Genomic DNA, 15,395 nt, shown 5'->3' on the forward strand with positions numbered 1-15,395 from the left:
TTGGTGTTTTCAAAAATAATCTTTCTTAAAATTTTCGAAAATTTTCATAACTCATTTGGCTAGAGCTTTAATCTGTGTTCTTGGTAATTGGGTTAGAGTCTTTTATATTCTTTTCAAAACCTTCTTTTTCATAAATAATATTTTTTCTATTAAATCTTGTGCCAAACTTTAAGTTTGGTGTTTTCTTGTTGATTTCCCTTTGGTTTTCGAAAATTTTGGTTTGGTTTTCTAAAAATTTTAAGTTTGGTGTTCTTTCTTCATGTTCTTGTGTTCTTGTGAGTCTTCAAAGTGTTCTTGAGTTTTCCTTGTGTCTTGATCTTAAAATTTTTAAGTTTGGTGTTCCTTGGTGTTTTCCCTCCAAAATTTTCAAAAACAAGGAGCATTAGATCTAAAAATTTTAAATCTTGTACTATCTTATTGTTTTTCTCTCTCCTCACTAAATTCAAAAATATCTTTTCAAAATATCTCTTCTAACTTCCTAACTTCTTATCTTTTCAAAATTTGTTTCAACTAACCAACTAACTTTTTGTTTGTTTCTTAACTTTTTCAAAACTACCTAACTAACTCTCTCTCTCTCTAATTTTCGAAAATATCTTTCCTCTTTTTCAAAAAAATTTTTTTTTAACTAATTAATTTTTATTTTCTTTTACGAAAAAAAAATTTATTTCAAAATTCAAATTCTTTTTAGTTATTTTATTTTATTTAAGTATTTACTTCTTATAAAATAAAATAAATAAAAAGATAAATCAGTCCAAGTTATATCCATATATCCATCATGGACATAAGTGGAAATGAACAGTCCAGGAGGACTCTGGGGTCATATTCTAACCCCTCTACTGCTTCATATGGGAGTAGCATATGCATACCCTCCATTGGAGTTAGTAGCTTTGAGTTGAATCCTCAGCTCATTATCATGGTGCAGCAAAGTTGCCAGTATTCCGGTCTTCCACAGGAAGAACCTACAGAGTTTCTGGCACAATTTTTACAAATTGCTGACACAGTACATGATAAGGAAATAGATCAGGATGTCTACAGACTGTTACTGTTTCCATTTGCTGTAAAAGATCAAGCTAAGAGATGGTTAAATAACCAACCTAAAGCCAGTATAAGGACATGGAAGCAGCTGACAGAAAAATTCCTGAATCAATATTTCCCTCCAAAAAGGATGACACAGCTAAGGCTGGACATCCAAGGCTTTAAACAAGGAGATAATGAATCCCTTTATGATGCCTGGGAGAGATACAGAGAGATGCTACGAAAATGCCCCTCTGAAATGTTTTCAGAGTGGGTTCAGTTAGACATCTTCTACTATGGGCTTGCAGAAGGAGCTCAGATGTCTCTAGATTACTCAGCTGGTGGATCTATCCATATGAGAAAGACAATTGAAGAGGCTCAAGAGCTCATTGATACAGTTGCCAGGAATCAGCATCTGTATCTAAGCAGCAACCCTTCCATGAATGAAGAGGTTAAAATAGTAACTGCTGAATTCAGTACTGTAAAACAAGCTGCTGAATTCAATCAGCAATTGGATTTTCTAACAAAGCAGCTAGCTGAATTCAAAGACAGGCTACAGGAGGCAAGGATAGCTAATATACATATGGACGAACAGTTTAAGCAAACAAAGCTGCAGCTATCAAGGCAAATAGCAGAAGAATGCCAAGCAGTTCAATTAAGAAGTGGGAAAACATTAAATACCCCACCTCAAGGCATCAAAAATTCAAGAAATGAGCAACCCACCAAAGATTCACCTGAGGACAGTAAGAGCCCAGGGAAAAATAATTCTGGCACTAAAACGCCAGAAAATGGGTGGAAGGCTGGCGCTGAACGCCCAGACCATGCCCAAAACTGGCGTTCAGCGCCAGAAACAAGGCAGGATTGGCGTTCAACGCCAGAAATGGGCAAGAATCTGGCGTTGAACGCCCAAATGGGGCAGAACCCAGCGTTGAACGCCCAAAATGGGTACATTTCTGGCGTTCAGGCGCCAGGAACAGACAGTAAGCTGGCGTCTAACGTCACTCCAGCTTCTGACTCTGGCACTCAATTACCAGTGAGGGATCAGACACACACAAGTGCTGATAACAACCCCTTTAAAAAGGCTTCTTTAACCACTAAGGTTGAGGAATATAAAGCCAAGATACCTTATCCTCAAAAACTCCGGAAAGAGGAGCAGGATAAGCAATTTGCTCGCTTTGCAGATTATCTAAGGACTCTTGAAATAAAGATTCCATTTGTAGAGGCACTTGAGCAAATACCTTCTTATGCCAAGTTCATGAAAGAGATCTTGAGTCATAAAAAGGAATGGAGAGAAACAGAAAGAGTTCTCCTCACTGAAGAATGCAGTGCAGTCATTCTGAAAAGCTTTCCTAAAAAGCTTAAAGACCCTGGGAGTTTTCTGATACCATGCATATTAGAAGGTGATTGCACCAAGACAGCTTTATGTGATCTTGGGGCAAGCATCAACCTGATACCTGCATCCACTATCAGGAAGCTTGGCTTAACTGAAAAAGTTAAACCAACCCGGATATGTCTCCAACTTGCTGATGGTTCCACTAAATACCCATCAGGCGTGATTGAGGACATGATTGTCAGAGTTGGGCCATTCGCCTTTCCCACTGACTTTGTTGTGCTGGAAATGGAGGAGCACAAGAGTGCTACTCTCATTCTAGGAAGACCCTTCCTAGCAACTGGACGATCCCTCATTGATGTCCAACAGGGGAAATAACCCTGAGAGTCAATGATGATGAGTTTAAGTTGAACGCTGTCAAAGCCATGCAGCATCCAGACACATCAACAGACTGCATGAAAGTTGATCTCATTGACTCTTTGGTAGAAGAGATCAACATGGCTGAGAGTCTCGAATCAGAGTTGGAAGACATCTTTAAAGATGTTCAGCCTGATTTGGAGGATTCAGAGGACATGAAAGAGCCTCTGAACTTTCTTCTGAAAGAGGAAAAACCTCCTAAACCCGAGCTCAAGCCACTACCACCATCCTTGAAATATGCATTTCTGGGAGAAGGTGACACTTTTCCAGTGATCATAAGCTCTGCTTTAAATTCACAGGAAGAGGAAGCACTTATTCAAGTGCTAAGGACACACAAGACAGCTCTTGGGTGGTCCATAGGTGACCTTAAGGGCATAAGCCCAGCTAGATGCATGCACAAAATCCTATTGGAGGATAATGCCAAACCAGTGGTTCAACCACAGAGGCGGCTAAATCCAGCCATGAAGGAAGTGGTGCAGAAAGAGGTCACCAAGTTACTAGAGGCTGGGATTATTTATCCTATTTCTGATAGCCCCTGGGTGAGCCCTGTTCAAGTCGTCCCAAAAAAGGGAGGCATGACAGTGATTCATAATGAAAAAAATGAACTGGTTCCCACAAGAACAGTTACAGGGTGGCGCATGTGTATTGACTACAGAAGGCTCAATACAGCCACCAGAAAGGATCATTTTTCTTTACCATTCATAGACCAGATGCTAGAGAGACTAGCAGGTCATGATTATTACTGCTTTTTGGATGGCTATTCAGGCTATAACCAGATTGCAGTGGATCCCCAGGATCAAGAGAAAACAGCATTCACATGCCCATCTGGAGTGTTTGCTTATAGAAGGATGCCATTTGGGCTATGTAATGCGCTTGCAACCTTCCAGAGATGCATGCTCTCTATTTTCTCTGACATGGTGGAAAAATTTCTGGAAGTCTTCATGGATGACTTCTCAGTATATGGAGACTCATTCAACTCCTGTCTTGATCACCTGAAACTTGTTCTGAAAAGATGCCAAGAAACCAACCTAGTTTTAAACTGGGAAAAGTGTCACTTCATGGTGACTGAAGGAATTGTTCTTGGGCATAAAATCTCAAACAAGGGAATAGAGGTGGATCAAGCAAAGATAGAGGTAATTGAGAAATTACCACCATCTGCCAATGTTAAGGCAATCAGAAGCTTTCTAGGACATGCAGGATTCTATAGGAGGTTTATAAAGGATTTTTCAAAAATCGCAAAACCTCTAAGCAATCTGCTAGCTGCTGACACGCCATTTGTGTTTGACACAGCATGCCTACAGGCATTTGAAACGCTGAAAGCTAAGCTGGTCACAGCACCAGTCATTTCTGCACCAGACTGGACATTACCATTTGAGCTAATGTGTGATGCCAGTGATCATGCCATTGGTGCAGTATTGGGACAGAGGCATGACAAGCTTCTGCATGTCATTTATTATGCCAGTCGCGTTCTAAATGATGCCCAGAAAAATTACACAACCACAGAAAAAGAACTACTTGCAGTGGTTTACGCCATTGACAAGTTCAGATCATACTTAGTAGGATCAAAAGTGATTGTGTATACTGACCATGCTGCTCTTAAGTATCTACTCACAAAGCAGGATTCAAAACCCAGGCTCATCAGATGGGTATTGCTTCTGCAAGAGTTTGATATAGAAATAAGAGACAAAAAAGGGACAGAGAACCAAGTGGCTGATCATCTGTCCCGGATAGAGCCAGTGGAAGGGACGCCCCTCCCTTCTCTTGAGATCTCTGAGACGTTTCCTGATGAGCATTTATTCGCCATTCAGGAAGCACCATGGTTTGTCGATATTGCAAACTATAAAGCTGCAAGGTTCATACCCAAGGAGTACAACAGGATACAAAAGAAGAAATTAATTACTGATGCAAAGTACTACTTGTGGGATGAACCTTATCTCTTTAAGAGATGTGCAGACGGAATTATCCGTAGGTGCGTGCCTAGAGAAGAAGCACAGCGGATCCTGTGGCATTGCCACGGATCTCAATATGGAGGCCATTTCGGAGGTGAGCGAACAGCCACCAAGGTCCTCCAATGTGGCTTCTATTGGCCCACACTCTATAAAGATTCCCGAGAGTTTGTACGTAATTGTGACAGTTGCCAAAGAGCTGGTAATCTGCCTCATGGTTACGCCATGCCTCAAGAAGGAATCTTGGAAATTGAGTTGTTTGACGTATGGGGAATTGACTTTATGGGACCTTTCCCACCATCATACTCAAACACTTATATTCTGGTGGCAGTTGACTATGTATCAAAATGGGTTGAAGCTATTGCCACACCCACCAATGATACTAAAACAGTGCTGAAATTCCTCCAGAAACATATTTTTAGCAGGTTTGGTGTCCCTAGAGTACTAATCAGTGATGGGGGCACTCACTTCTGCAATAAACAGCTTTACTCTGCCATGGTTTGGTATGGAATTTGCCACAAGGTGGCCACTCCATATCATCCACAAACCAATGGGCAGGCTGAAGTCTCTAATAGAGAATTAAAGAGAATCCTGGAACGGACAGTAAATACCCGTAGAAAGGATTGGGCAAGGAGCTTGGATGATGCTCTGTGGGCTTACAGAACAGCATTCAAGACCCCTATAGGGACCTCTCCATACCAACTGGTGTATGGTAAGGCATGTCACCTGCCCGTGGAACTGGAACATAAGGCCTACTGGGCAACCAGATTCCTAAACTTTGATGCCAAATTAGCAGGAGAAAAAAGATTGCTCCAGCTAAATGAGCTAGAGGAGTTCAGATTCACAGCTTTCGAAAATGCCAAGCTATATAAAGAAAAATAAAAAAAGTGGCATGACAGAAAGCTGTCATCTAGAATCTTTGAACCAGGACAGAAGGTTCTGTTGTTTAACTCTAGACTCAGGCTATTCCCCGGGAAACTGAAATCCCGGTGGAGGGGACCATACGTGATTACAAGTGTATCACCATATGGTTACGTGGAGCTTCAAGATATTGATTCTGATAAGAAGTTCATTGTCAATGGACAGAGAATCAAGCATTATCTAGAAGGCAACATTGAGCAAGAATGCTCAAGGCTGAAGCTAGATTAAAAGCTCAGCAAGGTCCAGCTAAGGACATTAAAGAAGCGCTTGTTGGGAGGCAACCCAATGTTTATCTAATTCTTATTTTTATTGTTTTTCATGTTTTCTTAGGTTCATGATCATGTGGAGTCACAAAATAAACAAAAAAAAATCAAAAACGGAATCAAAAACAGCAGAAGAAAAATCACACCCTGGAGGAGCATCTGTCTGGCGTTCAAACGCCAGAACAGAGCATAGTTCTGGCGCTGAACGCCCAGAATGGGAGCATCCTGGCGCTGAACGCCCAGAACAAGCATGGTTCTGGCGTTCAACGCCAGAAATGGCAGCAAAGGGGCGTTGAACGCCCAAAATAGGCACCAACCTGGCGCTGAACGCCCAGAGTTGTGTGCAAGGGCATTTTGCATGCCCAAATTGGTGCAGGGATGTAAATGCCTTAACACCTCAAGATCTGTGGACCTCACAAGATCATTTCAAGATCTGTGGACCCCACAGGATCCCCACCTTCCCTCCTCATACTCCTAGTTTTTTTTATTTCCACATCTTCTTCTTCATCTATTCCCTCTTCTTTTGCTCGAGGGCGAGCAACATTCTAAGTTTGGTGTGGACATCACAATTATGTGAAGGATCTATAGCTCAGTAGTAGAACATGTGGCTGCAAATCAAGAGATACCTCAGGGGATGCACTTCCCTCCACATAATTATTGGAAGCAACTGAGGATAGAAATACCAAAAATCACTAGGAATCAAGCCACAAAGGCAAGGAAGAGACATAAAAGAGCTCAAGAACATCATTGGTGCCTCAAGAAGGAAATGCCATCATCACTAAGGTGGACTCGTTCCTTGTTCTTACTTTCTCTGTTTTTCGTTTTCTCTATGTTAAGTGCTTATCTATGTTTGTGTCTTCATTACATGATCATTAGTAGTAATTAGCGTCTAGTTTGATTTTATCCCCAATTAAGTTATAGTCTATTTTTCTCATCATCAGCAAACATGAATAAAATAGTAGATCTTTTGAATAAGAGGTAATAAAATTTCGAGTTTTTAATAAGAAAAATTCTAATTAGTAACATGTGGTGGCAACGCTTTCTGTCTTCTGAATGAATGCTTGAACAGTGCATATGTCTCTTGAATTTGTTGTTTAAGACTGTTAAATATGTTGGCTCTTGAAAGAATGATGAACATGAGACATGTTATTGATAATCTGAAAAATCATAAAAATGATTCTTGAAGCAAGAAAAAGCAGCAAAGAACAAAGCTTGCAGAAAAAAAAAAATATATATGTATATTAAAATAGGCGAAAAAAAAATTAGAAAGAAAAAGAAAAAGCAAGCAGAAAAAGCCAAAAGCTCTTAAAACCAAGAGGCAAGAGCAAAAAGCCAATAACCCTTAAAACCAAAAGGCAAGGGCAAATAAAAAGGATCCCAAGGCTTTGAGCATCAGTGGATAGGAGGGCCTACAGGAATAAAATCCTGGTCTAAGCGGCTAAACCAAGCTGTCCCTAACCATGTGCTTGTGGCGTGAAGGTGTCAAGTGAAAACTTGAGACTGAGCGGTTAAAGTCAAGGTCCAAGGCAAAAAGAAGAGTGTGCTTAAGAACTCTGGACACCTCTAATTGGGGACTTTAGCAAAGCTGAGTCACAATCTGAAAAGGTTCACCCAGTTATGTGTCTGTGGCATTTATGTATCCGGTAGTAATACTGGAAAACAAAGTGCTTAGGGCCACGGCCAAGACTCATAAAGAAGCTGTGTTCAAGAATCATCACACTGAACTAGGAGAATCAATAACACTATCTGAGTTCTAAGTTCCTATAGATGCCAATCACTCTGAGCTTCAATGGATAAAGTGAGATGCCAAAACTGTTCAGAAGCAAAAAGCTACTAGTCCCGCTCATCTAAGTAGAATCTGAGCTTCACTCAAAAACTCTGAGATATTATTGCTTCTCAACTTATTAGTCTTCTATTTTATTTGTCTAGTTGCTTGAGGACAAGCAACAGTTTAAGTTTGGTGTTGTGATGAGCGGATATTTTATACGCTTTTTGGGGATAATTTCATATAGTTTAGAGTATGTTTTAGTTAGTTTTTAGTCTATTTTTGTTAGTTTTTAGGAAAAATTCATATTTCTGGACTTTACTATGAGTTGTGTGTTTTTCTGTAATTTCAGGTATTTTTCTGGCTGAAATTGAAGGAGTTGAGCAAAAATCTGATTCAGGCTGAAAAAGGACTGCTGATGCTGTTGGATTCTGACCTCCCTGCACTCAAAGTGGATTTTCTGGAGCCACAGAACTCGAAATGGCGTGCTTCCAATTGCGTTGGAAAGTAGACATCCAGGGCTTTCCAGCAATATATAATAGTCCATATTTTGCACAAGGATAGATGACGTAAACTGGCGTTCAACGCCAGTCCTCTGCCCAATTCTGGCATCCAGCGCCAGAAAAGGATCAAAAGCTGGAGTTGAACGCCCAAACTGGCACAAAAACTGGCGTTCAACTCCACAAATGGCCTCTGCACGTGAATTGCTTAAGTCTCAGCCCCAGCACACACCAAGTGGGCCCCAGCACACACCAAGTGGGCCCCAGAAGTGGATCTCTGCATCATCCATCATAGTTTATCCAATTTTTGTAAACCTAGGCTACTAGTTTAGTATTTAAACAACTTTTAGAGACTTATTTTGTATCTCATGACATTTCAGATCTAAACTTTGTATTCTCTGACGGCATGAGTCTCTAAACCCCATTGTTGGGGGTGAGGAGCTCTGCTGTGTCTCGATGAATTAATGCAAGTATTTCTGTTTTCCATTCAAACACGCTTGTTCCTATCTAAGATGTTTATTCGCGCTTAACTGTGATGAAGGTGATGATCTGTGACATTCATCACCTTCCTCAAACCACGAACGTGTGATTGACAACCACCTCCGTTCTATATCCGATTGAATGAGCATCTCTTAGATTCTTTAATCAGAATCTCCGTGGTATAAGCTAGAACTGATGGCGGCATTCATGAGAATCCGGAAAGTCTAAACCTTGTCTGTGGTATTCTGAGTAGGATTCAAGGATTGAATGACTGTGACGAGCTTCAAACTCCTGAAGGCTGGGCGTTAGTGACAGACGCAAAAGGATAGTAAATTCTATTCCAACCGGATCGAGAACCAACCGGTGATTAGCCGTGCTGTGACAGAGCGCGTGAGCGTAGTTTTCACTGGAAGGATGGAAGGTAGCCATTGACAACGGTGATCCACCAACACACAGCTTGCCATAGGAGGACGTGCGTGCGTGAATCAGAAGACAGAGGAAAGCAGAGATTCAGAAGACAAAGCATCTCCAAAACTCCAACATATTCTCCATCACTGCACAACAAGTAACCTTTAATTTATGCTCTCTTGGTTATTCGTAATTCAACTGATAAACTTAATTGACTTCCTGACTAAGATTTACAAGATAACCATAGATTGCTTCAAACCAACAATCTCCGTGGGATTCGACCCTTACTCACGTGAGGTATTACTTGGACGACCCAGTGCACTTGCTGGTTAGTGGTACGCGTTGTGAAAAGTGTGATTCACAATTCGTGCACCACTCTCATACTCACATCTCGACGACTTCGCCCATATTTCCAAGCCCACATCATCAAGGTTCGGACCAACCAGCCCATAAAAGGCATTCTACAGAAAATAGACTTAGCAGGAAGAATCTTACAATGGGCAATCGAGTTGTCCGAATTCGACCTCCAATATGAAGCTCGGACATCCATCAAATCACAACATCTGGCCGATTTCATTGCAGAGTTTCCAGACACCCCAAAAATCCCTACAGAATGGAATCTCTACATAGACGGTTCCTCAAACAAAACTGGAAGTGGCGCAGGTGTGATAATTGAAAGCAACCAGGGAACCCAAATTGAACTTTCCCTCAAATTCGGGTTCCCTGCTTCGAACAACCAAGCCGAATATGAGGCATTACTAGATGGTTTAAAGCTGGCTAAAGAGGTCGGAGCCCAAAAACTTATCATCTTTAGCGACTCACAAGTGGTCACCTCACAAATTGCAGGGAGCTACCAAGCCAAGGATCTTACCATGAAAAAGTACTTGGACAAAACCAAAGAACAACTCGGACAACTCAAAGAGTATGAGGTCCGCCACATACCTCGGAAATAGAATGCTCAAGCTGATGCACTCTCAAAACTAGCCAGCACCAAACCAGGGGCAATAATAAAAGCCTCATTCAGGAGATACTACAGAACTCGTCAATTTCAGAAGAAGAGAAAGTCCTAGCCATAACCAGTCTGGATCAAGGATGGATGACTCCCATAATTAACTACCTCAAAACAGAAATACTCCCTGCAGATAAGAAGGAGGCAAAGAGGTTAAAACGGGAGGCACAGTACTACACCATCATAAACAATACTCTATACAAGAGAGGGATGTCAACACCATTGTTAAAATGTGTGCCGACTTCCAACACTAAGGAAGTTTTAGAAGAAATACACAGTGGCATCTGTGGCAACCATCTCGAAGCACAAGCCCTCAACAAAAAGTACTCCGAGCTGGATTCTATTGGCCAACTTTACAAAAAGAAGCAATAGAATTCGTAAAGACATGTCCACCATGTCAGAAACATGCCAATTTTCACGTCGCCCCACCAGAGGAACTCATCAGTGTGACCTCACCTTGGCCATTTGCAAGATGGGGACTCGACCTCCTTGGACCCTTCCCCCAAGGATCAGGACAGGTCAAGTTCCTCATCGTTGGGGTAGACTATTTTACAAAGTGGATCGAGGCAGAGCCCCTAGCTAAAGCCACCGCTCAAAGAAGTAGAAAATTCCTATATAGAAACATTGTCACAAGGTTTGGGGTTCCATACTCCATCACCACAGACAATGGCACTCAGTTTACAGACACAGGCTTCAGAAAATTGGTGGCCGACTTGAAAATAAAGCACCAATTCACATCTGTAGAACACCCCCAGGCTAATGGACAAGCAGAAGCTGCCAACAAAGTCATACTGACTGGGTTAAAATGGAGATTACAGGACACGAAGGGAGCCTAGGCTGAAGAGCTCCCACAAGTCCTATGGGCATATCGGACAACTCCACACTCTACCACATTGGAATCACCTTTTCGACTAGCTTATAGAATGGAGGCAATGATCCCAGTGGAGGTCGAAGAAGGATCGCCCAGAGTGATCCACTACAGTGAAGAGGCCAACTCCCAACTTCAAAGGGAAGAACTCGACCTACATCCAGAAATCCGAGAAAGAGCTCGGATCAAGGAAGAGGCGTTAAAACGTCGAATGACCTCAAGATACAATCAGAAGGTAGTACAGCAAAGCTTTGCCAACAACGACCTCATCTTAATTCGAAATGATATTGGAACAAGTCGATCGGGAGAGGGAAAGCTGGCAGCAAACTGGAAAGGACCCTACCGAGTCGTAGAAGTACTCGGAAAGGGCTACTACAGGCTGACCAAACTCGAAGGGCGAGAGCTTCCAAGGTCATGGCACGCCTGCAACTTAAGAAGGTATTACAGTTAGGAGGTAATAAAGATCTTAGGATGATGTGCACTCTTTTTCCTGAAAAAGGTTTTTTAACGAGGCACCGAGCCAAGATCCATCAACTACCTGACTTAGAGGGATAAAACGCCCACATGTATATATTTGCATATCCTTTATTTTGAATAAAGTTTTTTAGATTTTCTACAAATCCTCTTATCAAGACGCATTAATCTGAAACGCAAAAAAATTCATCGCCCGATTACAAAGCTACAGATCGGCAGAAAGTGAAAATCAAATTCACTACTCGATCACAATAAAGACCAACGAAGATGAAAACCAAATTCATCAAAAGGTCGACCAAACGAGGATCAAACTCAATTTCTACAAAATCGGCAAAGATGAAAAGCGGCAAAAACAGAATAATGCAAGAAGTTATCAAAAGTGATCCATAGGAAAGGACCTGACGAGGTCCTAATGAAAATGGGTTGCTAAAAATAACTTAAAGACGGACCGACGTAAAGAAGTCGGACCAGTCGACCACAATAACCAAAGTTATAAAAAGTAATCACTAGAAAGAGGCCTGGCCAGCCCTAAAAAACAGGATTACTAGAAATAACTTAGAAGGGACCGACATGATGAAGTCGGCCCAACAAAATCACAGTTATAAAAGTAATCCATAAAAGAAACCTGAAAAGGGTCCAAATGAAATGGATTACTAGAAATAACTTAGAAGGGACCAACATGATGAAGTCGGCCCAACAAAATCAAAAAGTTATAAAAAGTAATTCCTAAAAAGAGATCTGACAAAGGTCCAAATAAAATGGATTACTAAAAATAACTTAGAAGGGATTGGCATGAGGAAGTCAGCCCAAACAAACCTACGAAGTTATAAAAAGTAATCCATAAAAAAGACCTAAATAAAATGGATTAGTAGAAATAACTTTAGACAAACCGAGATGAAGAAGTCGGACCAAAACTACAGAAGTATAAGAAGTAAACCTCAAAGGATTACTAAAATTAATTCAAAGACATCGATCGACAGAAGATATGCGCCACAAGGGACTCCAAATTGGACCCAGAAAGTCTACAAGTATTAAAGTACAAAGGCAACCAAAGGAGGTCGGAAAACAAGATTCCAACACCCTAAAGAATGCTAAAGCAAGCAATCGACAAGCATATCGCAAAAAACAAGATTACTATGATAAACAGACTGAAGAGGCCACTTGAAGCCGACCCCAAGAGCTCGAGAAACTACTTTGTTTTTTCAAAATAAGGTTGCTAAAGGAAAAGCAACTAAAGTATCCAAAGTCGGACAAACCACCAATTACAGAAATAAAAGTTTAAAAAGGCCACAGACCGGGCTGTTTATAATATGTCAAAGAAAAATTATAAATGATCCAAAGACTTCCCAGTAGCAACATCTCAAGGAGAAGGAGGACGAGTCTGAAGCAGTACCGCATCTACCGTCCCATCATCTCGGTTCAGGATCTGGATGTCAGGATCGGACTCGGGCTGACCGACTTCAGCTGCTGGAGTTGAGGAAGGCGGGACAACAGAGGCTTTGGCAGATGGTACAGGAGGAGGGTCGACCTCATCATCATCATCATCAGGGTCATCAGGGACAATCTTACCATCTCTTACAATGTTGTCCAGGCTAAAAAGGGTTAAGTCAAGCTCGGGCGCAAGAACTCGAACCTGATCCTTCAAATTCTCGTAAGCAGCATTCACACTGCCGACGAGATGACCCTGGAGTTCGGCATAATCAGCCCGAGCTGATTCTAAACTCTCCCTAAGGTCCATCACCTCCCTATAAGTAAAGACATAGCTCTCCTTATGCTTCAGCTCCATATCCTCAGCCAACTTTGCAGAAGCCACAACAGCAATAGCCCGAGTCTTCTCACCCCTCAACTCCTTTTCCAGCTTCTCCACCTTCACCTCAAGCTCCTCCTTCAAACCCTTAATCCGGTCGAACTCTGATTTGGCCTCTTCCATAAAAGCTTTGGTTGCATGAATTGGAAGATCTTGAGCAGTCCGATATAAAGCTGCTCCCATATGAGCCATATTAATACTACTCCGAGTGATGAAATCCAAATGGCGAAGAAGGGAGACATCGTCAGTAGGAATAACACCGTAAGGAGCAATCTGTTGATCAACAAAACCAACAGCATCGAAGTCGGGAGCATCCAAATTAAAAGGTTCCACAGTCCTTTGTCTTTTGGGAAAAGGGCTGGCAGAGGGAGAAGAGGTAGCAGTAGAAGTCTGGAGGGGATCAACTAAACGGACCTGAGGCGTAGGAATCATCTTCCTCGGCCCAGCAGTATTCAAAACAGGCTTCTTGGGAGGAACCTGGGAAGATCCTTCCCCAGCAACTTTAACCGAGATGTGCTGTGCTGCTGTAGCTTTTCTCGCCTTCTTAAAGGCCTTCATAGATTCGTTATTTTTTATCATCTCTGAAAATACACAAGAAACCAAGTTATAAACTGGAAGGAAAAGGAAGGAGCTCAACAAAATAAACAAGTACGACAAATATAAAGGAAGTCGACCCCTACCCAGTTCAGCTCGGAGAAGCAAAGGATTTCCTAAAAATTTATTAGTATCAAGATGGGGAGGCTGCCCCCAGTTCTCCTCCAACATAGTTACAAAAGCTTGCTCAATTTTATCCAACATCTCCCAAGTGTACCTAGATACCACTACATTCCTTTGTCATTCTAAAGGAAAGATGGGCTCGCCATTCTCATCCAAAAAGAAAGGTCGAGCTCCTTCAACAGCTCGGACCTTAAAAAAGTAATTCTTAAAATCCCTAAAAGACTCATCATACATAGAAAAAATTTTGTGTCCTTGGGCAGACCTGAAAGAAATCCAAGAAGCTTTCTTTTTGGTAGTCCCAGGTTTGGTCAACACAAAGAGATAAAAGAAGAGAGTTTGAGAAGGTTTTACATCAAATTCTTGACAAAGCAACTGAAAGATCTTGATAAAGCCCCACGAGTTTGGATGAAGCTGGGATGGAGCTACGTTACACGACCACAACAGGTCGGTCTCAAAGGGGGTGAAAGGAAGGGTGATGTTCATTTGGCTAAAAAAAAAGTCGTACACATAAAAGAAGGGGCACTCTCCCTGGGTCAGAACAAGGAAGCAAACCCTTTCATCAGAATCAGGTGCTACCAGTTCATAGTTGTTCTCCTGATCTCTACTACTACAGATTTGATGATGTTTTCTAAGCTCCGCACAGAATTCAGAATTAACTACAGAAACACACATCAGGACAAGGGAGTCCAGCCAGTCGGACATACCCTCAGGAACCTTGGAAGACGTCTCGACAATATTTTTGCGAGAAGACATGGTCAACTAGTCCTATAGCCAGAAAAAGAAGATGGATTACTCACCAAAACAGCTCGGGCAAAAAGAAATCAGCTCGGACAAAACATGACTCAAGCATACAAACAATAAAAGGAAAACCCCAGGACATACACCAAGGTCCAGGGGCATCCTTTGGAGGCAAGGACAGAGTAAGGACTCAGAAAAAAGTCTACAAGGCTACATCCCAATAAAACTCTCAGCAAAGAAAAATAATCCCCTTCCAAACAAGCAACGACACGAGAAGAAAATCAAAGCAAGCCATCAGAAAATCCCTATCTCCTACAAATTTATCAACAAAGAAAACTACCAACATGGCGAAAGTCATCAAAGGAGCAATCTTTTTTAGAAACAAGCATATTCATAAGCCTCAGTAACGACATGCAGTTCATATCAAAGGACACAAACTGGAAACAATAAACGGCACGCAAAAACCCTAAATGCAGAAGGATCATTCAAAATCAAAGACACTCCCAAAGCACACATTATAGTAATAGGCAGATGCACGACAAACACAGAAAAGATTCAAGCTTTTTAACACGAAACCAAGCAAGATCAAAACTTTTCAAAAATGTGGGAAGAAAGAAGAAGAAAAGAGGACCAACCTGTAAAAGTAAGAAAGGCGATGAAGACGGACGGCGAGCCCACACCAACAACCACTCCAAGGAAGGCACGAAGACGTGAAAACTTGGGGGCCAGAGAACGAAG

At 41.6% G+C, this 15,395-nt stretch overlaps 1 protein-coding gene across 1 annotated transcript; it reads right to left on the reverse strand.

Moving 5' to 3' along the window:
• Nucleotides 1–12,755: 12,755 nt before the first annotated feature.
• Nucleotides 12,756–14,672, reverse strand: LOC148549772 (uncharacterized). The gene is made up of 3 exons (XM_088495779.1): nucleotides 14,624–14,672; nucleotides 13,062–13,783; nucleotides 12,756–12,923 (listed from the first exon to the last, which is right to left on the reverse strand). Exons 1-3 carry the CDS (start codon nucleotides 14,670–14,672, stop codon nucleotides 12,756–12,758), a joined length of 939 nt encoding a protein of 312 aa, XP_088351905.1.
• Nucleotides 14,673–15,395: the final 723 nt, after the last annotated feature.

The sequence above is a fragment of the Arachis ipaensis genome, chromosome B8 (genome assembly GCF_059453495.1).
Source record: "Arachis ipaensis isolate K30076 ecotype BB chromosome B8, ASM5945349v1, whole genome shotgun sequence".
NCBI classification, from domain to species: Eukaryota; Viridiplantae; Streptophyta; class Magnoliopsida; order Fabales; family Fabaceae; genus Arachis; species Arachis ipaensis.

Bases quoted from the DNA above. Each gene is read 5' to 3' on its own strand.
- LOC148549772 (XM_088495779.1), bottom strand. From the start codon at position 14,672: ATGTCTTCTCGCAAAAATATTGTCGAGACGTCTTCCAAGGTTCCTGAG. The intron at 13,784-14,623 runs GTATGTCCGACT...GTGTATTTTCAG, and splicing joins GTCTTCCAAGGTTCCTGAGG to AGATGATAAAAAATAACGAA. The intron at 12,924-13,061 runs GTGAATGCTGCT...GATGATGATGAG, and splicing joins AGGGTCATCTCGTCGGCAGT to GTCGACCCTCCTCCTGTACC.